The sequence below is a fragment of the Meleagris gallopavo genome, chromosome Z, assembly GCF_905368555.1.
Source record: "Meleagris gallopavo chromosome Z, MGAL_WU_HG_1.1, whole genome shotgun sequence".
Lineage (NCBI taxonomy): Eukaryota > Metazoa > Chordata > Aves > Galliformes > Phasianidae > Meleagris > Meleagris gallopavo.
Window position 1 is genome coordinate 75,682,488 of NC_139435.1, and position 22,287 is coordinate 75,704,774.

The 22,287-nt window shown below is 53.4% G+C and overlaps 1 protein-coding gene across 2 annotated transcripts; it reads right to left on the reverse strand.

Annotated features, from left to right (window-relative positions):
• Positions 1–1,909: 1,909 nt before the first annotated feature.
• On the reverse strand, positions 1,910–20,707 carry B4GALT1 (beta-1,4-galactosyltransferase 1). 2 transcript variants are annotated; one of them, XM_085214044.1, is made up of 6 exons: positions 20,334–20,707; positions 12,568–12,803; positions 7,451–7,638; positions 6,496–6,618; positions 5,279–5,383; positions 1,910–5,044 (listed from the first exon to the last, which is right to left on the reverse strand). In XM_085214044.1, exons 1-6 carry the CDS (start codon positions 20,623–20,625, stop codon positions 4,909–4,911), a joined length of 1,080 nt encoding a protein of 359 aa, XP_085070170.1. In that variant the 5' UTR covers positions 20,626–20,707; the 3' UTR covers positions 1,910–4,908. The 2 variants fall into 2 exon arrangements, with proteins under 2 accessions (XP_085070170.1, XP_085070171.1); XM_085214045.1 differs by lacking the exon at positions 20,334–20,707 and adding an exon at positions 13,347–13,659.
• Between the last annotated feature and the right edge of the window lie 1,580 nt (positions 20,708–22,287).

Here is a 22,287-nt window from a genome sequence, read left to right on the forward strand (position 1 = left end):
AACAGAGATAAGGACCTGATAGCTGAACAGGCTCTGGCTCAGGCTGGTCTGGGACAAGGATCGCCTGGAGCCAGAGCTGAGGGTCCGGCTGGGGAAGCGGCAGCACAGAGGGGCTGCTCTGCTGTCTCCCTTTGCCCCGGGCTGCTGAGGGTCCTCTCCCCAGGACCAGTTCTGCTCGGCATCCCTCCAACCACACGGCACTGCTGTGATGTCGGTGTCCCGTGGAAAACACCCTGACCGGGGGTCTGCTCCCCTCCTCCCAGCCTGAGAGAAGGGGTGGAGCGGCTCAGGGCAGGGAGTTCAGGAAGAACTGGTTTGCAAAAACCAGATGCCTGCACCCGGTTTGGCTGCTCCTTTCCTTGGTTTATGGCAGCTGGGTGTGTGCAGAAGCAAGATCCCTCTGTCTGCAGTGTGTTCCCCTTTTGATGGCATCTGGGCTTGCCTTATCCCCATCAGCTGCAGCACAAAGGGCTCTTGGTGCTGCCCACAGATGCACTTCAGTCTCAGCTCCCTAGGGCTGAGCTCACATCTGGCGTTATTGGCCCCCGGCTGCACTTCTGTCATTTATTTATTAAAGTTAATTTCATCAGGCTGCAGTGATTTATTCAGGTCTGGAGCCTCCCGTAACAGGGAGCCATTATTTGGTGTGCCACCAGCTCTCTGCCATCTGCGACCTCCACGCAGGTTCCACAACAGCTGCTTTCCAAAAGGTCAGCAAACCACTTTATCAGCGCAGTTCCTTGTTTCTCGGTCTTACCAAGCCATCAAGCGATGTTAAATCAAAAATATGCAGAGGGAAGCTGATTATGTAACAGGAACACCGTTCCCTTTATTTGATTAAGGCAGTAATCCCATCTTGTTTTTCTCTAAAAGGAGGGAAAACAAGTCTGACAATACCGTGCCTCACCTCTGATTAGAGCAGCATTTCAGCCTCCTTGCTGACGTGGATGCTCGGATGTCTGGTGCTTGGATTAGTGGACATCTGCTCCCAGGATCACGCTTCCTTTACCTTGGTGCAGGAAATGCACTGCAAGCTTCCCTTCTACGAGGAATTGCAAGAGAACCCTAGCGGATTGCAGGGTCCCCCTGCTGCCCTCTGGACTACCCCCCCAAAAAAGCAGGGGCTTCTTCATCAGAGGCTGTGACAGGAGCGTGCTCAGTGTTTTGCAGTATTTCCATGGAAAGGGACCATGCTGGAAGCTGGACAGGATCTGAAGTTATAGAACGTCTAGGGTGGGAAGGGACCTTAAAGCCCACCCAGTTCCAACCCCCTACCATGGGCTGGTTGTCCCCCCAGACCAGGCTGCTCAGGGCCCAGCCAACCCGGCCTTGAGCACCTCCAGGGATGGGGCACCCACATTTCTATGGGCAGTCTATGCTGGTGCCTCACCATCCTCTGAGAGAAGAATTTCTTCTTAACATCTAACCTGAGTTTCCCCTCGTTCAGTTTAAAACCATTCCCCTTTGTCCTACCACTATCAGACTATAGAAATACTCTCCTGTTTATGAGCTTCCTTTAGGTACTGGGAGCCATGCCATAGCCCTTGGGACTTTGTCCAGGTGAGGACAAAGCTCTTGCCTCCCATTTCATCCAGCTTATCCCCTCAGATCTGTGCTCAGACCAAACTCTGTAAAACAGCCCGGCCCTGAAGAAGAGTGCACAGTGTGCATTTCCAGCATCTGGGTTGTGCGCATGCAAGGGGAAAGTCTATGTTTTATGCTTGAAACGGGTAAAACACAGCACTTTGCTGCACTTGTTTCCCCCCACACCTCTTGCCTTTGCCATTGATGCACGAGGCAGCAAGGTGAGGCCTCACAGCAGCTTCCCCAGCCCTGCATCACTCCTGAGCCCACCCAGACAGCGAGAGCACCGGGAGAAGCCCCTTTCATAGAGTAATACTGCCAAACATCATAACTGAAAATACTTTATTTGACATCAGCAGTAAAATAGGAACATTGGGCTATACATCCATTGGCATATAAATGATAAAAATGCAAAAGCAAAACCATCTGTGGGAGACCTGTGAACAGTCTGGTACATAAGTAACATCCAGGGGAAAAGCTGCACGCTGGGACTCTCCTTCATTCCTGCAAGCAAACAGCAACAGCAAGGAAACAGCATTGGTGCTTCCTCTGCAGCTATTTCTTGCAGTCATGCACAGCACTGCTTTGAGTGTTGCTGCAGGAAGGGAAAAAACACCTAGTACAGGTGAAAACTGAGTTCTGTGTAAACATGAGTGCTTGTAGAAAAGGCCCCCAAGGACAATTTCAGGGCTAGGCTGAACCAAAAGCATTTCACCAAAAGAAGGAGCACAGCTTATGCAGAGACAAGAGTTGGATACCACAGGCTGGTCCCGAATGGTGAAACAAGCAGCAGCCCCAGCTTTGACATAGCATTTGTGTCGGAAAAGAAACAAGGCGGCAGTTTCCCGCTCCACTAGTGTCTGCGTGCTGAAAACCGTTTTCAGGTTTCCTAGTTTCCCAGTTCCCATCTGTCCACTCTTTCAAGGCACGTCTGTAGACAGCTTCAATGGCAACACTAGAAGCAAGCGCTCAGACCACCTGCTTGACATTCTGTGATTCCAGCATACAGCACAACAACAACTCATTGCACTAACTTTTTCTAATCTCTAGATAATCAGAGGAAAGACAAACAAGCAAAAACCAGCAGAACACTCAGATGCAGAAGGCGGGTGCTTTGCATAGCCAGTGTGCAGGCAGGTTCCTCCACACTCACAGGTTCCAGCTTTCTGGAGCACGGAGGCCCGGGGCTAAACCAAGGTGCTCTCTCAGAGACCCTGGATTGCCAGTAGGTGCTCAGTGGGGTTTGGTGCTGAGCTGCCCTGTGGGAGCAGGGCCCCGCCTGCTTAGATAATGTCAGAACAAAACCACCAGCCTTGCCTGTCTCTCAGTTGCTGGTGCAGTCTGCAGGGTTCTGCGGATGGGTATCTGGCCTGGCTTCTGCAACACGTCCTACTCTTGCACCCCCTCGTATCTGCGTGCACCAGAGCCTCGATGGCCAAAAGGTCATTCCTTCAGTGCACTCTGCAAGCCCGCTCTCATGCCATGCCAAGTGCAGCGGGTCTGGCCAGCAACCATGTGTGAGTGCATGTGGTGAGCACGTTTCCAAAGTGACTCTGGAAGGGCAGCTGGGTACCTTGCTGTCAGCATGGTCTGCGCATTCTTGGAGCCACTGCTGGCTAGGAAGAGACATCAAGACAATTGAGCAAGGCACTGTCCCCTGGCCCTGCAGGATCCCACCCCTGTAGCGCAAGGGTTCAGCAAAACCTTCAGGTTCTAAGTGGTCCTAAATCCCCAAAAAGGAAGAGGGAAAAAAAAGTCAAAGGAAAAGAAAAAAAAAAAAAAGAAAAAAAAAAAAGAAAAAAGGCAGTGCTGAAGATGATCCCCAGTAGATGTGTCCCTGATTTCAACAGCCTTCAGCACAGGCCAACGAAGTGCAAATTGCTGTGATCAGAGCTGGCGGGCAGAACTCACCAGAAGGAATTAGGTTTTCTGCTTTGGCAGAGAGCTTTACACCGCTTGAAGCAGCTGCGAGGCGTTGGTGCCCAAAGCTTTCCCAGGGCCCGGGATGGGAGCAGAGATGCCCAGCAGAAGGCAGAGCCTCGCAGCACTGCTCCGTGCCTCCCCAGAGCTCTGCGTGGAGTCCTGGCACAGCAAACCTCTCACCAGGCTTGTGAGAAACGCAGCGTGGTCCTGCCAGCACCTCAGCAGCCCGTGGGCAAACACCAGAGCAAATTCTCATATGTTATGACACAGAGAGCCTACCAGCCTGAAGATAAAGGAGGCCTTGAAGCGTATGCCATTATGCTGCACCCTGCTTTAATCTGGCATTAAATATACCACTTAGGATATACAAATTACTTTAAAAAGTTATCAAAAAGTTACAACGACAATAAAAGTAATAAGTGAATTCAAGTTTTACACATGACCTTGCAAGCAGAATGTTGCTCTTAAGAACCTTCAGACCATGTTTAAATAGCGTGGCAACTTCCTACCACCGGTAAAAGTGTCTGTAAAGTTTAAGGCTATCAATTCCTTGTGCAATTAAACCCATCCTCTCTTTCTGGGAAAAAACAAACAAGCAAACTAAAATGACCAACCAACCAACGAGATGTTGCTCTGCTCAGGCAAAAAAATCACACCCAGCAGGCAGGTTATGGGGAGCCAGCAGTTGCTGCGGGTCACAAAGAGCTGCCACACATCTGTGCAGCTCCCAGCCCGCGCGCAGAGCTCTCTGAGGGCACATTCTGCCTCAACTCACTCAGAAGTCTCTTTTGAGACCGAAAGAAATAGTGACATCCGCGGAATCCACACTTGGTTATTCGTAATGTGCTCCGCACGCGGAGAGGGCTGTTTGCTTTGGTCACTATTAGGGAAAAAAAAACAACAACCCAACAACCCACGAAATTTTGTCTCTCCTAAAAAACAATCTAATGAAATGAGTAAACTTGTACAATTTTAGCAGCGTTTTAGAGTCCTTCATAAAATAAAACCAAGGAATGAATTAAAAGGAATGTTTTCATCCACCCAATTTAAAAAGCCAGTGGGCAGTCACTGCCGGTGCCCCACAGCTGCAGCTGGTACACTAACCCGGGAGCAGCAATGACTGAACACGGGGAGCTCTCTGGCAGATCAGATTCAACATTTTCTGGCGAAAGGAAGTATTTACAACTGTTTTGTACAGCTTCTGAACTTACAAAACAATGGAGGTGAAGTTATAAAAACAACCAACGGGAAAAGCAGTTGTCCAGCCCGTCTGGAGAGGCTCTGACATGCAGAAAGACCTCCGTGTCGTTCATCACAACCCTTACAAAACCCGATGACACAAAGAATCCGCGAGCCCAGCGTCCGGGGCACCGTCCCGAGGTCTCCGCCGTGCCGGCAGTGTCAGCTGCCGGGCGCGCCGATAGCCACTGTGATCCTCGTGTACAGAGGGAACCTGTCAGTCCTTAGCACCTCGTAGGAGAGCGAGTTCAAACCATCGGAGCTCATCGTCTCCCTGGTGTGAGCAATTCGGTCAAACCTGCGGAGGGGAAAAGCAAACAAAAGCCTTTCAGCGACCCCCAGCTCCCGTTCTTTTTGCCCTCGGGCAGCCCCCGCTCCGGGGAGCAGCGGTGGTGTCAGAGCGTGCTCGGCCAGCTCAGGAAAGCGAGGGCTGCTCCCCCAGCCGTGCTGCTACCAGCGGCTCGCGGCTTGCTCGTGGCACGCCTGGGGCTTACGGCGCTGTGGGGACGGGGCTCGGGCGGCAGGCACGCACCTCTCCGGGTTGGGCTCGTTCTTCCGATCACGCGAGTGGCGAATCATTCTGCATTTCCCAATGACGGCATCCGGCCGAGATATGGCCATGCCTTTGAACACCAGCCTGCCGAAAGCAAGTATGTTAAGTGACGGGGGACAGAGAAGGGCTGTTCCAGCACCTCCCGGTGACAACCGCTGCCTGCTTTCCACTGCTGCTGAGGGCTGTGTTCGCAGCTTGCTAACGCACGACTGCATCGGCAACGGGAATGCGGACACCCCTGCCAGCACCGGGTATCTGCTAACCCACCCCACCCCAGGCAGCTCTGCCAAGCATCGGAGCCGACCTTGCTCCATGCTTTAGAGTGGAATTGGAATGGGGGGCATCCAGCTTTTAATTATCTGGACGGCAGCCAGACGAGCATGCATCTTTCAAGATGTGGAAGCTGAAGTGCTGCTGCTGCTGGTAGAAACTGAACCGAGTGGTGGTGAAACCACACGGGGAGGGGGCAGCCCATCAAATTGGCTCTCTACAAGGCACGTGCACATCACGGATGCCAATGCTGGGAACGTGCTTGAATTCTTCCTTTCTGTATCTCCCTCTGTGTTTTGTTTGTTTGTTTGTTTGTTGTTATTTGTTTGTTTTTTTTTTTAATAGGGTTTCCTACCCCTAGAAAGCCAAGTGCCTCAAAAGACAAGATTTCACCTTTCTTGGTTTACTGGACAGCTGCAGATCCTCAGCACTTCTGCTCAAGGAAGCTCTCCCTGAAGGTCAGGAGAGTTTGGAAAGCCCAAAGAAAGGACCATGCAGGGTGTATCTTGCAGTCAAAAGCTTCTCAAATCTGAGTTCCCAGGATTATATCTCAAAGTGATTGCCCCATCTTCCTGGGAACAAAGGTAGCAACCCCACAGACATCCTCTGCCCCCACCTTCCGGCAGAACTGGGCCCAGCCTGCCCTGCACTAAAACATCCCACTTCATCTGCAATCGTGGGCATTGCTCAGCCTTCCTCTCGATGGGAAGCAAAGGCTTCCAGCATTGTTTAGAGCTCCTTAAAACCTGACAGACGAATCCCTCCCGGGCACAAAGAGATGCACTGGCAGGCTGCCACCTGCAGAGCCTTGGGATGGGTTCTGTGGGTGGTGATCTTCTCCTCCCCCTCCCACCATGCACCCCAAGCCCCCTGAAGGCAGGTCCTGATGGGTGGAGGTGCTCCAGCTGCAAGGTGGGCAGCTTTACCTGTTGTAAATGTCATCGTCTTCGCCGCCCCAGCCCCAGTAATTGTTTGGGAACCCATTGATCTTTGTGAATTGTTCTTTGCTCAAGGCAGACACGCCTCCAAAATACTGATTGTAGGGTAACCTGGAATTAAGGAGAACACACCATTAGGGGTTGCAGCGACCTTTACCCCAGCTGATGGTCCAGCCACCAACCCACCAGTGAGACCCACTGGGACCCAGATCTTGTCTGCTTCAGCAAGCAGTCTTGGGGCCTTTCCGTTCTAAGCTTCACCTGGCTGCAAGGAGAAACCACAGGACTGCTGACAGTCTTGCACGTGGGCGTGGGTCTGGGCAGAGATAGGCTGGCTGTGTGGGGCCAAACCCATTGCTCTCTTAATAGATGAGTTTTTACACTCCCACGAGGAGATCTGGCATGGAAAATAGAAAGGAAAGAAAAGCCACAGCTGTGTTGACAGCAGCCTGAGGTACACACGTGCTGGCAGGCACTCAAGTTTTATTCTGCCTCCAGACACCAAGGCAGGTCCCGCTGTGGTCTGAAATGGAACAGCCAAAAATACTTCATTTTGTTCTCAAAATAACACCTGACAGCCTTATCTAGCATCATGCATGGTCCTCACTGTATGAGAATGCCTCACTTTCCAGGCTGGGCAGAAACAAGAGCCGTCTGACACTCTGAAACATAAGAAGGGACACGGGCAGCTGCAGGACACCAGTCTCCCCGTTCCTCCCAGCCCTGTGTCTGGCTGCTCAGCCACTGTGCGTGGCAGCACGTGGCTCTGCTTCACTCCCTGCTCCAAGCCACCCACTCCCTGCAGAGACATGTGTGCCACCAGAATTTTCCAGAGATGTTTTCCCAGGCTTTCACTGGTAGGTGGGGATGCGCAATGCTGCACCCAGCCTACAATGATCATGGCAGTGTGAGGAAGGAAATGCCCCTCCGAAAGGCGTCTCACCTAAATCCAAATTTATCCATGGAGACAGAAAGGTGCCTTGGTTGGCTGTAGCACTTGTAGGTGTTCCTGTCATCCATCGGGATCAGGTCTACGTCACTAAACACAAAGCACTCATAGTCATACTCCTTCAAAGCCTCCATGAATCCTACATTCAGCAGTTTAGCACGGTTAAATTCTTCATCTCCATCCTGGTTTAAAACAAATAAACACTGAATTAAGTAGTGGAAACCACCAGTCTCCTACCTGTCATGGGGTTCACAGGCCTTTGGCATTGCTGGGAGGTGGCACTGATCTGGTCCCAGCCGTAGAGCAGCCACATGGTCAGAGAAGTGGGCCCAGCCTCCTGCACAGAGGCATTTTGCAGCACTTGCAGTGCCACACAGATGTGGCCAGCAAGTCACTGGGGTGCTCTCAGGTCCAGCAGCGGGGCTGTACCCATGTGCACAGGGACAGTGGAGGCCCAGGACGGTTTCTCACCCAGCACAAACCCTGACAGCAGCACCAAGCCCAAGCCCTGTGCAGGGAGCACCACGAGGCAATGCTGAAAGAGACTGGAGCTTTTTTGCCAAAACCCAAACTGGCAGCCCCTCCCTGCTCTACCACATCCAACCTCTCCCTCTCCACAGCTTCAAGCAATGTCGAGCAAAGGACTGCCTGCCATGCCTGGCTCCAGCAGCATGTGCATGCATGCATGAGAGTGTGCAAATCAGCTCCCTGCCCTTCTACAAGTCTGGTGTGGGACACAAATCAAGGACCGATAAAACTCGGAGAGCAGCCTCAAGCATCACATTTACCTCCTTTCTTGAATGGCTCTGCTTGGTTAATAAATAATCTGTTTGGAAACTGATTAATCCAAACTGGTTAATGGCTCTGCAGCCTGAAAGCAAAAAATTTAACCGTGAAACAGTTACAACTATCTTTCAAACGAAGGATTTAACGTGCAAGCGTCGAACCACAGCTTTCAAAAGCTTTCATTGTCTGCCTGGGGCCTAAATGACTTCACAGAGAGGAGTGAACTTTAGCGGGGGAGGATCTGAGCCGGTTCTCAGCACCCTCACCTGAAATAAAAGGGCTCATGCCTTTACCAAGATGGTGGGAAGCTGATCGTCCTCATGCATAAGCAAGATCTGTGAAAACTTGAGCGCAGGAGGCAAAGGAAAGCTGAACAAAGGGGATGGGGAGAGGGAGCGGCTACAGCTGTGGGAACAGAGGGCTTTGGTCTGTGGGCAAAGGGGCTGCAGAGCCCACGGCCTACGCACAGCTGGGGCTCACAGCACTGGCGCAGGAGAGCTGGCCCACAGGGAACGTTTTGGGCCACGCCAGAAGCTGGGCCTCAGAAGCAAAGCCCGGGGGCTCTCCTGCAACAGGAGCTGAGCTTGCTCACTTCATCCCCTTCGGCTGCTCTTCTCTTCACACCACCTCAAGGCAAAGAGAGTGTTCCACGTTGGTTTTATGATCAGCAGAGGCTCAGCCTTATTTAACCCTGCCTTCAGCTGGCCTCTAACTCAGCCAGGGGATACACAGGGATTAATAATTCTACCAGAAGCTGCATTTTCACATCTCTTGACACCACCCAAGAAGTTTTACTTTTTGGAGAAAGCTGTTCCGTAACCAAGACAATTCAGAAGCATCAGCATCTCTGCTGTCTGTGGGATTCAAATCTCTCCAAACTGCGAGCGGTTTTGCAGGTTTCTGACTCTGACTGACTCCCAGCTTTGTGACAGGAGCCCTTTCTAGGCAGCTACCACCTTTCTGGGCAGGTGGTGTAGGACGTGGCACCACTGGCAACAGAAGAGCAGGTGAAGCAGAACAGAAGCAATGTCCATCTCTGGCCTCGCTTGGCAGCTCCATGTACCGTAGGTGCTCCTGCTCTCTGCCACGTGGGAAGGGATCTGTTTGGACACTCTTTGGCCAAGAAGCATTGCCCTGAAGAGCCATGCAGCAGATACAGGCTCCAAGCATAACCCCTGCACTTATTTCCTGGGCTTTCAACAAGAAAAGATGCAGTGCAAGCATGTTTCTGCTAACTAGTTTTTCCTGGACAAATTTCTCCCTGTGATTTCTCACCTCAGAACTCAACCCACATCAGAAGCCATCATTTGTGCCCAGCACCAGTGGCTTTACTCCCTTTGTCTCTGCCAGTACATACAAACTTGTCGTCAGTCGCTGATCCGTGAGATCCACGAGGCCAACTGCCTCAACCTCACAGACCAGCACTGGCTGCTGCTCACACACGCAGAGGATTAGCCCTGGGAGAACAGCAGCCAGGTTTACTTACTTCCATTGCTCACCTTTGCTGGACCTGGTCTGCTCAGCCAAACTCACCTAAGGACACTGCTGCCTTGTTTCAGTATCAGTCACATCAGTACAGAACTGCCACCTGTGCTAACGGGCTTCCAAAACAGCGAGGTGCCATCTGAATGGTAGTTTCACCCCAGTTTCATCCTGCTTCGTGCTCAGAGGTAGGAGACAGCTCTGTGATGCCTGCTGCAGTTACAAAGCAGGGCGGAGGACTTGGGGATGCACCTCCTTCAATCTCATTCTGAACCTGGTGAGTCTGAGGCAGGTAATGGCAAGGATGTGTTTTTGGTAGGCTATCACTCCCATCAGGAGGCTGTCAGCCAAGTCAGGGATCCTCCAAGCCAATTTGATCCACACGCACATGGTGCCCACATGGGCATCCACACGCAGGTGGAAATAGATTTCCAGGGCCACAGGGAGATACCAAGAAAACCCTTGCTGCTTCTCTGTTGGGGCATTCTGAAGTGCTGTGAACTCTTCCCACAGCAGCATGATCCACCTCTGCCCTGCGCAGGAAAGGCAGACTCCCGCACCCCTAATATTGGGTACAAGAAGAGAGCAGCTGCAGGAAAATCTGCTGCACCCAGCAGCAGGGGTGGGCAGGAGCTAAGCACTGCTCCATCTGTGCTCCACACCTGGGGAGCTCTGGTGCACCCTGCAAAATGAGATGGACGAGCACAATGCCCCCCGTACACACAGACACACACACACACACCTTCACACACACACACTCTCTGGAAAACTGCTAAGAAGGACACTACAGACAAATGCTGGAGGCCAGTGCAAAATGGTTGGATAACTGGAGCTTGTGTCAGGTTTGGGTTATGCAGCAGTTGCATAATACACATTTTCCACTGGCTCCTGTTACACACTGGGCATCTCAGAAACATTGCTCTGGCTTCAGCCAAACCCTGCTCTGACACATTCAGGCACACAGGGCCAGTGTGGCAGAGACACAACGGGCTCAAGACAGAAACGCGTTGCTCCGAAAGGAAGAAGTTTGACATTACCAGTGCAGCAGTAGCGGGGCTCAAGCGCTCCTCTTTCTTTTTATGAGATGCAGAGGACAGAAGAGCACGTAGGCAGCGTGTAAGAATCAGATCACACAGTAATTCTCCTTGCTTCAGTGATTGCTTTGCTACAGACAGGATTAACAAGTAAAGGTAATATTTCCCCACTAGAAGGAAAAATAAAAAAAAAAAAACACAAAGGAGGGCAGATGCAAAGGGAAGGACAGACAAGAAAAAGAGAAAAGCAATTGTCAAGACAGCAGAGAAATAAGACTATTTTCCTACCGTAATTCTGGCAGAATTAACTCATTTTCTGCAAATCTCTCCATTCCATGTTCCCGCTCACCCTTGAGAGACACATCCAGCACTTTTACTACTACCAACTCTGCTGCCTCTCCCAGACATGAATGACTTTTTAGAGGCATGCAGAAGGAGCGTGTTTACTTTGCAAATCCAGCAGCCTTGCTTGCTAACCTGCATCTGACCACAGATGCATCCAGAACTCACACATCCAGTGTGCTAGAAGTTGCTCCCACTCCAGCTTTGCCCAAGGGATGCATTTCGAAAGAACGTTTGCTTAAACCCACTCTGCAAAGGTTTGCCTCAGAGAGCGCCGACGGCCCCGCAGGCACAGCATCAGATGAGCCATAAGGCAGGGCAGCGCAAGCCCCATGACACCAGTGCAGCGCCGTGGGATCCGGTAGCTTTCTGAGCTCTCCAGGCCCCAGATATGCCACCAGCTCCCTTCGACCAGCTGGCCCCAGGCTGCCAGCATCTCCTCCCGGTGTTCCAGGGAAGCTGCTGGCAGGCTCTGGTTCACTGAGATGGCCACTGCAGGGACTGACATCCCAGCACGTCCTCACGGCTAAGCAGTACCGTGTCCCGGGCAGACCTGCCAGATCAGGGGACTGGGATGGCCAATGCACCCAGACACACTGGCTGACCCAAAAACTGCAGGAGGTACATATAAGGAGGCATATTACTTCTCAGTACTGTGAAGTGGGCGCAAATAGGGCAGAAGAACCTACTGGAGAGAGAAGCTGTGCTGGGAGCTGCCCATCCCACGGGCTCTGCAGATCAGCAGAGCCGTGCTGCCCTGCCACACCACAGCCCACACTCCTCAGCTTTCCAACACCCAATTATCTAACCACCACCATGGTAATAACTAGGACTGAGGTGCTCTGGAGTGAAACGTACCCTTTTTTCTCTTTAAGAAAGGTTTATGGTTCCCAGATATTAAAAAAAAAAAAAAAAAAAAGAAAAAAGAAAACAAAAAACCAAAACCCAGAACTCCACCGATTGTTCCTTTTCTGCTGTTTCCTCCAAGATGACCACTTACCTGCTGCACTGCAGCCCCTTTGATTTGTCCATCCTGACACTGTGTGCTATTACTAACGTGAGCAAAAGCTGCTTAAAGAAGTGAGTGAAACCCTACACTTTTACACCATTCCCAGGATTAGGTATTAATGCTGCCTGGTCACCTTAAAGATCTCTGCACACAATTCCTGAGGCAGATGTGAGAAAGGAACACTTCATTTGGGTTGTGCTACTAGGAATTCTTTTCCTTATGAACAACTTGAACCTCTTCAGGATAAGCCAGGCTGGATGGGAGCAAAACACCTCACGTTTTCCATCAAAACCATCAGAGAAAAATTGCTCATATTCCACGTGTTGTGCTTCAGCTTCGTTTTTACAGCATCTCTATCCCTGCCCATCAGCCCACTGACATCAGGATAGAGCAGCCACTCCTCTGTTCCAGGGAGCACTGCCGTAAGTGTTAAAAGCCTCACGTCCTCTGCATCTTACCTGGTTGATGACATACACTCCATAATCTAGCTGCTGCCTTTGAAGAATTGGGTGCATGTAATAGAGCCAGTACTTCAGATGCTCCTCTCGGTTTCGGAACGGGATGATGATTGCTACTTTCTGCAGAGCCTTGCAGTCCTTTGGAGCAAAACGACCTCCTTCCCTGACCTCAGGGTTTGTGCTCGCCACCTCCTCCAGGTTCACAGGCTGGGAGAACTCCACACGCAGCGGTCCAACTGGAAGGAAGGCACAGCACAAAGCCAGTTAGCACATCCTGACGGCCACGCACCACTTATTTCTCTGGGCACACATTCTTAATGTGCAGGCATTCATTATTACTTTTAAACACAGGTTTGGATCCAAAGGAAATCCCATTGATGCGTGGAGGTGTGAAGCTGGGGCCCACTGCATCCGAAGCAACCACACCTCAGCACTCAGGGCAAGCCTGCAAATGCTCAGTCCTGTGCTGCCAGACCCAAATGGACCCACAGAAGCTTGGTGGTTCCCAAAAACCCTCCTGTCTGCACTGCAGCCACACAGCCATGCTCTCTCCAGCAGTATCTGGGGAAGGGGAATGCTGCCCTCATGTCATGCGGTGCAAGAACCAGGCACTTGGGACACAGCCCTGCTCTCCTGCTGACAGAGCAGATCGCGCCGAAGCTGGACACGTGCACAGCAAACAAAACCCCCTTTTGTTGTTTTTTCCTTACAGATATTTTCAGTGTTCTGTCACTGTGCCCATTACTTATGCCTTGTTAAAAATAAAATTAAAGACGTACCCAAATTTGCATACAGGTTGGCAGTTCCCACACTCAGTTTCAACAGTGGCAGTTTTGAAACCACCAGATCAATCTGTGCCAAAGCCAGCGTGTACAACTGAAAACCACTTGCAGCACACACAAAGCAGCTCATGGGATGCCTGAGCTCCCACAACAGCAGTGGAGAAACTCCAGGTCCAACACGCCGCTCTCCACAAAAAGGTAATTTATCACTGGTGACCCCAATAGTGACCTTGCGGCAGTGGGAGACACAGCTCTGGGAGGAATCTGGGCAGGAGGGACACGGGTTACAAGGCATCATACCCCACCGTGCCTCCTGCAAAACAGTGATGGCCCCACCAGCAGCAGCAAGCTCCCCAGCCAAGCACACAGCAGCTGTGCCCAGGGCGGGTGCAGCAGGGGGACAAAAGCTGCATAACTTGGCTGAGCGGTACCAGACCTCCCCTTGGCTCACCTGGAGCAGGAGAGCTTTTCCTCACCTCATCCAACAGGCTGGAGAAAGGAAAGGATGGGCAACAAAATGCAGTCATGATGAGCGCCAGATGCAGAAGATAGAGTTAGCAGGCTTGGAAGCTGGAAAAGAGGCTGATGAGAAATTACCAGTAATAACACTCCCTTCCTTATCTTAATGAAATCAGCTTTAAATATAGTACATGTTCCAGTCAGCACTGCTCCAATAACCAAGGCAGCGAGAGCTCCTCAAGTACAGTTTTTGCTGTTCTAGCAGTGAGGCAGTTGCTTCTAAAGTCAGTGGGATGCAAAGCACCCGGCCAATACACTTCACTGGTGTCAGTAGGAACAGCAAAATATGAAAGTCTGGGCGAGTTATCTTCAAATACAGAATGGTTGTAACAAACAAGCCTGCAACTCACAAAGCCACACACTGGCAATGAGCAGCAGGAAAATGCCACCCACACAAACTGATGCTGCCCACTCCTTATCTACTGGGACAAGCATTAAACCGAAAGTGCACACACACTCCACCTCCAGCAGTGAGGTCCAGTCTCGTTTCAAACCATTTTGGCTGCACTTCGGCCACCTGGGCAGTGAGTGTCCCTGAGGTCAGCATTACCCAGTGACTCTGACCCAGGGCAAGAACCATGCCAGGAAAACACGCGAAGTTTGTTGTGGCTGCTGTCCCATCAGCTAATGCTGCACCTGTGTGTGCTCACCGTGTCAACTTTCCAGCCTGGTTCTCTTCCTTCAGACTCTTCGGCTTCCCTTCCAGATGCCTGCCTGACAATGGGCTTACTGCTGTGTGTTGAGTCCTAGCCAAAGGCACACGTGTGTGACAGAGCAGTGTGGACATGCAACCTCAGCAACACGTATAGCCCAGGCCTTGTAGGTGGGCATCTCTGGGATTCAGTCACACTGCTCCATCACAGCACCCTCATTTCCAGCTTTGCTGTACATTTTTAGCTAAAGAACACTTAGAAAACTTGAAAAAGCAACTGCCAGAACCTGACAGAAGATGCAAAAGCACCACCTAGCATCCAAACAGCTCAGTGATCGTTAAAGGAGGACTTAAGAAGCCATGGTTGGGCAAGAGAGGGAGATAAAAAAGAAAAAAACAAGAAATCAGCTATGCCATCATCCCGTCCCTCCCCCACTTCCCTCCACCCCAATGTCTCTCACTGAAACATTTCTGCTCGGCTTCAAACAAAAGGTGCACAGGAAAAGCCCTGCGCAGGCACAGAGAGCAGAGGAGCCAATGTGGTTTGTACAAACAGGAAACAAGTTTTCAAACGAAGCAAAAGGTGAGGCTTGCAAAAAGCTGCAGGGAACAAAGCGGTCAAGTGCACCTCAACAACACAACGTATCCTCACAACCTCCATATTCCCTACCACTACATGGCCATGTTTGCCACAACAACCAAAACTGCAGCTGTACAGGCTGCCAGTACAACCCCTCAACAGTGCTCGCCCTGCTAACCCACAGGGCTGCCACAGGACCCTTGCACCAAAAGACCACGACCTGCTCAACTTAATGCCGTCATCAGTCTAACAGCTGTTCTAGCCTCTCTCCCTGGGCCACAAATGCCAGAAATACGGGGGAAACTGGAGCGGCAACACCCTGCAGAGCTGCCCTGGTGCCTGCAGGAGGAGGCAACCCCAAAGGGCTCAGGATGCAGCGGGACGGGCACAGCGGCAGCAGCCCTGCAGTCTGGAGATAGCGCTGAATGGCTCCTCTGGATAAACCAGCACAGCTCACCCATGTGGTTCAGGGTGGGCACAGATCTCAGATGCTTAGTTCAGAGACAGTGGAAACAAAAGTTCCTAGCGGGGAGGCTTGAAACGTGCTGCACGCAGTGGGTGGGTGAGAAGGATTCTGTCACCCCGGCAGAAAGCAGCGCGCTCTGCTGCTGCCGAGACATGTGCACGCATGTGCTGCCAGGGCAGGCGAGCCTGTGCAGGAGGAAAGCTGGAAAAAGGAAGCAGCACTCACACAGAGAAACAAAAAAGCCTCTTTGCAGGGCCTGAACAGAAAAGGGAAGAGCTGCTGACTGTGCCAACCCATTCCTTGCTGGGAAAAACAAAATGAGCCTCACCCCAGAAAGCTGGGCCAAGCCTCAGCCACAGGCAGGGGAGCAGAGGACACTGCAGACCCCAGACCCACAAGGCAAGGCGTTGGCTGGTCCCACAGGGGAACACAGGGGAGCAAGCCATGGATGGGTGCAAGCCTGCTCCTTCTGCCAAAGACAGCATCAAATCTGTCTGCAGATATGCTGGGGGGGGCAGGGTGGGGGGGGAAACAAGAACAGCTTCCCAACCTGCAGGATTTGCTTCCTTCAGCCAGCCTCTTCTCGCAGAGTGCCCCCTCGCAGAAGTCAGCTCTGCTGGTGCAAGGCCTGAGCCTGGAACCTCAGCACGTGCCGTCACCCATCCACCCCATGGGCCCCAGGAGGAAATGGGCTGGAAAACACAAGGGATTGCCACACACGTTGGCAGCAGCTGGTGTGCGCAACAGCAGGTTTATAGGGTCAACTGTGCAACAGTTATTCAGAGCAAAAGTTACAAACCCAGCAACAAATGACACCTACTCCGACACAAGGTCTCGCACTGGCGTACAATGCCTTGAAATAACAAAAAATATTGTCTTTTCCACCAGTAAGTACTCAGGGGAGAGAAGCAAAGTCCTCGGTGATGGCCACAACCCAGCATATGCTCTGTGCAGGGGCTGTGCATCCCTCCCCCGAGCAGGGCAGTCTGCACGCGATCAGCCTCACTCGCACTGGAACTCGCTGCAGGCTGTCACTGCAAAATTAAATTCCAGGCCCTTGAACTGCAAACTCTAAACAAACAAGCGGAGAGACTTCCCTAGCTGCCTCAATCAGGAAAAAAAAAAAAAAAAAAAAAAAAAAAAAAAAAACCAATCTGCCTCTGCCAGGAAAACCCCACCCTGATGCAAGACGCATGAGCACAGACAGACGGACCGAGACCTCCCTGACAGACAGGCCAGCAGCAGCTCCCGCCCCATCCCTGCAGCTCTGTCCCGTGCCCTCCAGCCTGGCTGCAGCTGGAGCCCGAAGGAGGCAGGGAGGCAGCCTGGCTGGCAGGGCAAGGTGAGATGAGAGGAGCAGACAGCTGCAGGGCCTGGGGCTGCCCCGAGCTCTGGAGAACAAGCATTGCTGGGAGGCAAGCAGCCGGAAAAGTTGCTGCAGCTCCAGCGGCCACGTCTCACTGCACTGAGGAGGAGGTGGCTGCCTGGAGGGCCACAAAGCCCCTCCACCTCACAAAGCCAGGCCTCGGAGCTCCAGGCTGGGCGAGGAACTGAGGGCTCAGGCGAGCTTGCATCCAAACGTAGCTTGGGAAGCGGCAAGTCTCTGCCTCTTTCCAACCATAACTTGGCCCAGTTTCCAAGAAAACTTACTCTTGCCCCAGATCTGGCAGGGAAATGAGCACATTACAAAACACGGGATGCACAAAATGGAAAGTCTCCTCATCCTGCCTGCGCACCCCAGTTGCTGTGCCACGTCCCCAGAATGAGGAGGACCACCCTTCCAAGACCTTTCCAGCCTAAAGAAACAATCCAAGCCATTCCCCAAAGTGACACCAGGCTAGGGACGTCCAACTGCTCATGCCGGCAGAGAAGCACAGCCCTGCTCCACACGGAGCTCCCCTGGCTGCCTGTGATGCCCCAGCCGGTGGGAGCCAGGCCTCAGTGCATGCTGCACGGAGCCCAGCCAGGCCTGCTGCGTGGCAACTGGCACTGCCAGCACCTGGAGATGCAGAATATCCACCCACAGGCTTCCACACTCAGCTGTGGAAGGTGTTCTTCTGGCATCCTCTATCTGCATCACCCACAGACGCAGGGCTGACACACCGCTTGCAGCAGGCTGTGCTGCAATCCGGCTGCTCCCAGGGCCAGCAGCTGCTCCCACGCTCCTTCCCCCTGGCCCTGCTGCTCACAGAGGTGCCCTGCTGATGGCGAGAAGGATCCTTTTTTGCCCAGAATGCTGACTGCTGGGATAAACAGCTGGAATTTTTGTCTCTCTGTTGTCAATATTGCATAATTACTTCAGCGTGCTGCTGTCATGTCTTCTAAACTTACATCTGGGGCAGAAAGCCATACAGCAAGACGTCGCTCTGTGGCACGGCACGCTCGGGGCTCCTGGGTTGTCTTTGCTCCCAGGGCTGCAAGCGACACCTCTCTGCCTGCCACCCCTCTGCCAACCACACCTGGTATCTAACTGCGGTCAGAAAGGGCCCAGGTGACAGCTGTAGGCAAAAACAGCTCCGTAAACAACACGTGCTCTGGGCCAGGCAGGACTTGAAAATGACATCCCTGAGACACCAAGAGGCCTGTCTGTGAGAGTCTGCTCTGCAGGCATCTGGCACCAAAAGATAAGTAAGTGCTGCTCTTGGATGAGCTCTTCTGCAAGGTGACGCTGCTGCCAAAGCAGCTGGCCCCTTCCTCCCTCCATCCTACATGACAACAGCACCAGCACCAAAACAAAGGCCTCGAGGTAAAACAAGAAATCACTTAACTTTTTTTTGAAGGCATGTCAGCCCACATAGACTAGTCCTACCGAACAGCATTTATATTCTTTTTGAAATAATGTTATTCTGGATAAAGAACACTCTGATAAAGAACACACCAGTCTGGGGAACAATCACCTCTAGAACAGAGACAGACTTCCTTTTGCCTTTTAGGCTTCTCACAGGCAGCTCTCAGCTGCAGCATAAATCCAAAACACTTCGGGAACGTCTAATCCAAATTCGACTTACTGCATTACTTTCCCAGCCTTGGTCTATGCTTTCAAGTTACAAATAATGGGAAGTGAACCATAAAAGCATATTAAATAAAGGCTCTCTCAGAGATTACAGTTCATCCAGGTCATGCATTTGCCCAGTAGCCAGACAGCAGGGACCGTTGGGTTCTCATCCTGAGCATCACCAGAGAGAAGCACCCAGGCTGCTGGCAGCAGTGTGTCTCTGGCTGCTCAGGAAGGCCGAGCAGCTCGGTCACACATACCCTGCATGATTCATCACATGTCATCCAGTGAGGGAGGGAAGAGAAAGAAGAGGAAATCCAAGAAGGAGATGCTGGAAGAATGAGGCCACAGAGCCACCAGCTCACGTCAGAGCAGTGCCCTACGGCTTTGGGAAGCTGGGGATGCCAAGAAGATGAGAAATGCCTGTGAACAGGACACCATTCCAGTGCCGTGCTGATCACAGAGACATGAGCAGATCATCAGAACACAGAACTCTGACCAATACGAAGCACAGCAGGGCAGTTTTACAAATGTGATTTGCTGCCAGAACCAGAACCTGAAAGAAGCAATCATAAATGCAATACCGCAGAGCAGTTGGGTTCCTCAGTAACATGCTGGCTGCAGACCCGAGAGCCATATGGGCTCATGCCTACACCTGAACACACCCCTGGAACTGGGGCTGCTGGAAACCATTGGATCCTGCACCACAAGGACCCTACAGCTCTGAACAACTGCAACCACTGCCCGCAGCCTTACTGGGCCTCTTGTATGGTGCATGTGCTGCACTGAAAAGAACACAGAGATGGTGTAGAATCACAGAATCATTCTACCACCGAGGCTGGAAAAGAAGACCATCAAGTGTAACCACCGACCCATCAGCACCATGCCCACTAATTATGTCCCTCAGAGCCACGCCTCCACATTTCTGGAACAGGTCTGGGAACAGTGACCCTGTGCATTCAGCTGACCATCCAGACACTGATCGGACAATGCTCTGAGTCCCGGGGACAGCAACTCCCCCAGCTCCCAGAACTTCAGAGTGCCTGGGAGGATCAAGGCGAGCGAAGATCGCTCAGATCAAATCGCTTCGAAGGGGCGGCACACCCCCGAACAAAGCGACTGAAGGGAAAAAGTGAAAGACACGAATCAAAATCAGCAGGAAAAAAAAAAGAAAAAAGAAAAAAAGAAAAAAAGAAAAACCAACAACAACACAGTCCCTTTTAACGACCTCAAAACCGCCTTCCCGAAACAACCCCGTCATCTGCTATTCAGATGCATCGATGCAGCTGACCAGCGAGCACCGAGTGAAACTCCGAATTTCGGCGACGGTTTCGCTAACAGAAAACCACAAGGAACTTCTCGAAAGTCTCTTCTACCCGCCGCGATCCCATAAGCGCGCGGCGGGGCGCGGCGCTGCCCACCCTCCATGTGCAGAGGCACAACCGGCGGGACATCACGTATCGGAACACCGCACCGCGGGTCCCACCGTGCGGGGAGCGCCGCTCGGACCCCGTGCCCCGCGCGCAGCCCCTCCGCTCCCTCCGAGAACCGAGCGCCGCGCGCGGCGGAGCCTCGGGGAAAGCGGAGGATGCGCAACGCAGCCGCGGCGCAGCAGTACCCGGGGGGGTCGGGCGCAGGAAGCGGTGCCGCGCCCCGGGCAGCCCCCACCCGTCCGCCCGCCCGGCGCGCTCCCGAGCCGTAGGGGCCGCGTCGTCGAGAGACTCCGGGGCTGCGCTGTCACGGCCCGCGGAGGGGCGGGGGGCGGCACTCACCGAGCAGCGGGGACGGGTCGGGGCACGGCCCCGGCGGCGCCGAGTCCTGGCGGGTGTTGGGCTGCGTCGAGACGGGCCGGGGCCGGGCGGCGGGCTGCGGCGGACGGGAAGGCGGCAGCGAGAGGTTGGCGGGCGGCGGGCGGCGCGGCGGCGGCTCGGGGCTGCGCGGCGGCGTCAGGGAGCTGCCCGCCAGGTAGTAGAGCAGCGTGGCCGAGAGGTGCAGCGCGCAGAAGGCGACGAGGAGGCGGCAGGCCCGCTGCAGCGAGGTGCCGGGCAGCGCCGGCTCCTTCATGCCGCCGCGCTGACGGGGACCGCCGCGCGCCCCGCGCCGCCGCCGGGGGACGGGATGGGGTCGGGGCGGGGGCGGCGGTGGCTCCGCCCGCTGGGGGCGGCCCCGGGCCCCGCGCCCCGCCCGCCGTCTGTGCCTCCGCGCATCCCCGCGACCCGCGGGGGGCGGTGTTGGCCAGCGGGCGCCGATCCCGCGCAGTGGTCCCGCTGCCCTGCGCGCCTTCTCCCGGGTAGAGCGGTGGGTCTAGGGGGAGAGGGCCCAGGTTGCACCGGGGGACGTCCAAGTTGGATGTCAGGAACGGCGACGCGTTGGCGCGGGTTGCCCGGGTATGTGGTGCGGTCACCACGCTGCTCTCAAGACCCGCGGAGATGTGGCACTGAGGGACAAAAACAGCGGGCGTGATGAGGTGGGTTGGAGCTGGACTGGCTGATCGTAGCGCTCTTTTCCAACCTCCGTGATTCAGTGATTCTGTGAAAAGCAGCAGAGTGTGATCTCAGTGAAGTTGTGCTGACAGAAGCAAAATAGGAAGAGAATGCCTGCTGCCGTCAGTGAGTCACTGTGAAGGTTGCACCCGTCTTTAAAACATGAAATGGTGTGCCATCCCCGGGAGCAGTCTTGAATCTGTACAGTCCAACCTCCTTGGGACAGAGGAGTTCTGTTTATCTGGCACGACAAGCAGTTCAGGTCTCAGCATCAGGTCTTTGACACGGTCCCCCACCGCATCCTTATCTGCAAACTGGAGGGATGTGGATTTGATGGGTGGACCACTCGATAGATGAGAAATTGGCTGAAAGGCCGCAGACAGAGGGTGGTGATCAATGGCTCCATGTCCAGGTGGAGGCTGGTAACGAGTGGCTCCCCAGGGCTCTGTCTTGGGACCGGTGCTCTGTAACATCCTTATCAGTGACAGCAATGATGGAATCGAGTGCACCCTCAGCAAGTTTGCTGACGACACCAAGCTGGAGTGGTGGAAAGAAGGGATGCCATTCAGAGGGACCTTGAGAGGCTGGAAAGGTGGGCCTCGGTGAACCTGATGAGGTTCAACATGGCAAAGTGCAGAATTTTGCACTTGGGCCAGAAGAATCCCAGGCATCCATACAGACTGGAAGGAGCGGTCCTTGAGAGCAGCCCTGCAGAGAAGGACCTGGGGGTCTTGATGGATGAAAAACTGAACATGAGCCAGCAGTGTGCTCCTGCAGCTTGGAAAGCAAACGTGATCCTGGGCTCCATCAGCAGAGGGGTGGCCAGCAGGGACAGGGGAGGTGATCGTCCTCCTCTGCTCTGCTCTTCTGAGGCCCCACCTGCAGCACTGCGTCCAGGGCTGGAGTTCCTAAGATAGGAAAGATGTGGAGCTGTTGGAGAAGGTCCAGAGGAGCCACAAAGATGAGCAGGGGGCTGCAGCACCTCCCTACAAAGACAGGCTGAGGGAGCTGGGCTTGTTCAGCATGGAGAAAAGAAGCTGCGGGGTGACCTCAGTGCAGCCTGCAGGACCTAAAGGGAGCCTACAGACAGGAGGGGAGTCAGCTCTTGGAAAGGGGAGATAACAGCAGGACAAGGGGAATGGTTGGAAGGTGAGGGAGGGCAGATTTCAGTTGGGTGTCAGGGGAAGTTGTTTGCTGTGAGAGTGGTGAGGTGCTGGAACAGCTGCCCAGAGAGGCTGTGGAT

Coding starts and splice junctions, on each gene's coding strand:
- B4GALT1 (XM_085214045.1), bottom strand. CDS start 13,647: ATGATGCCTTGTAACCCGTGTCCCTCCTGCCCAGATTCCTCCCAGAGC. Junction 7,639..12,567: donor GAGTGTATGTCATCAACCAG/GTAAGATGCAGA, acceptor GTTTTAAACCAG/GATGGAGATGAAGAATTTAA. Junction 6,619..7,450: donor ATGGATAAATTTGGATTTAG/GTGAGACGCCTT, acceptor CCTTAATTCCAG/GTTACCCTACAATCAGTATT.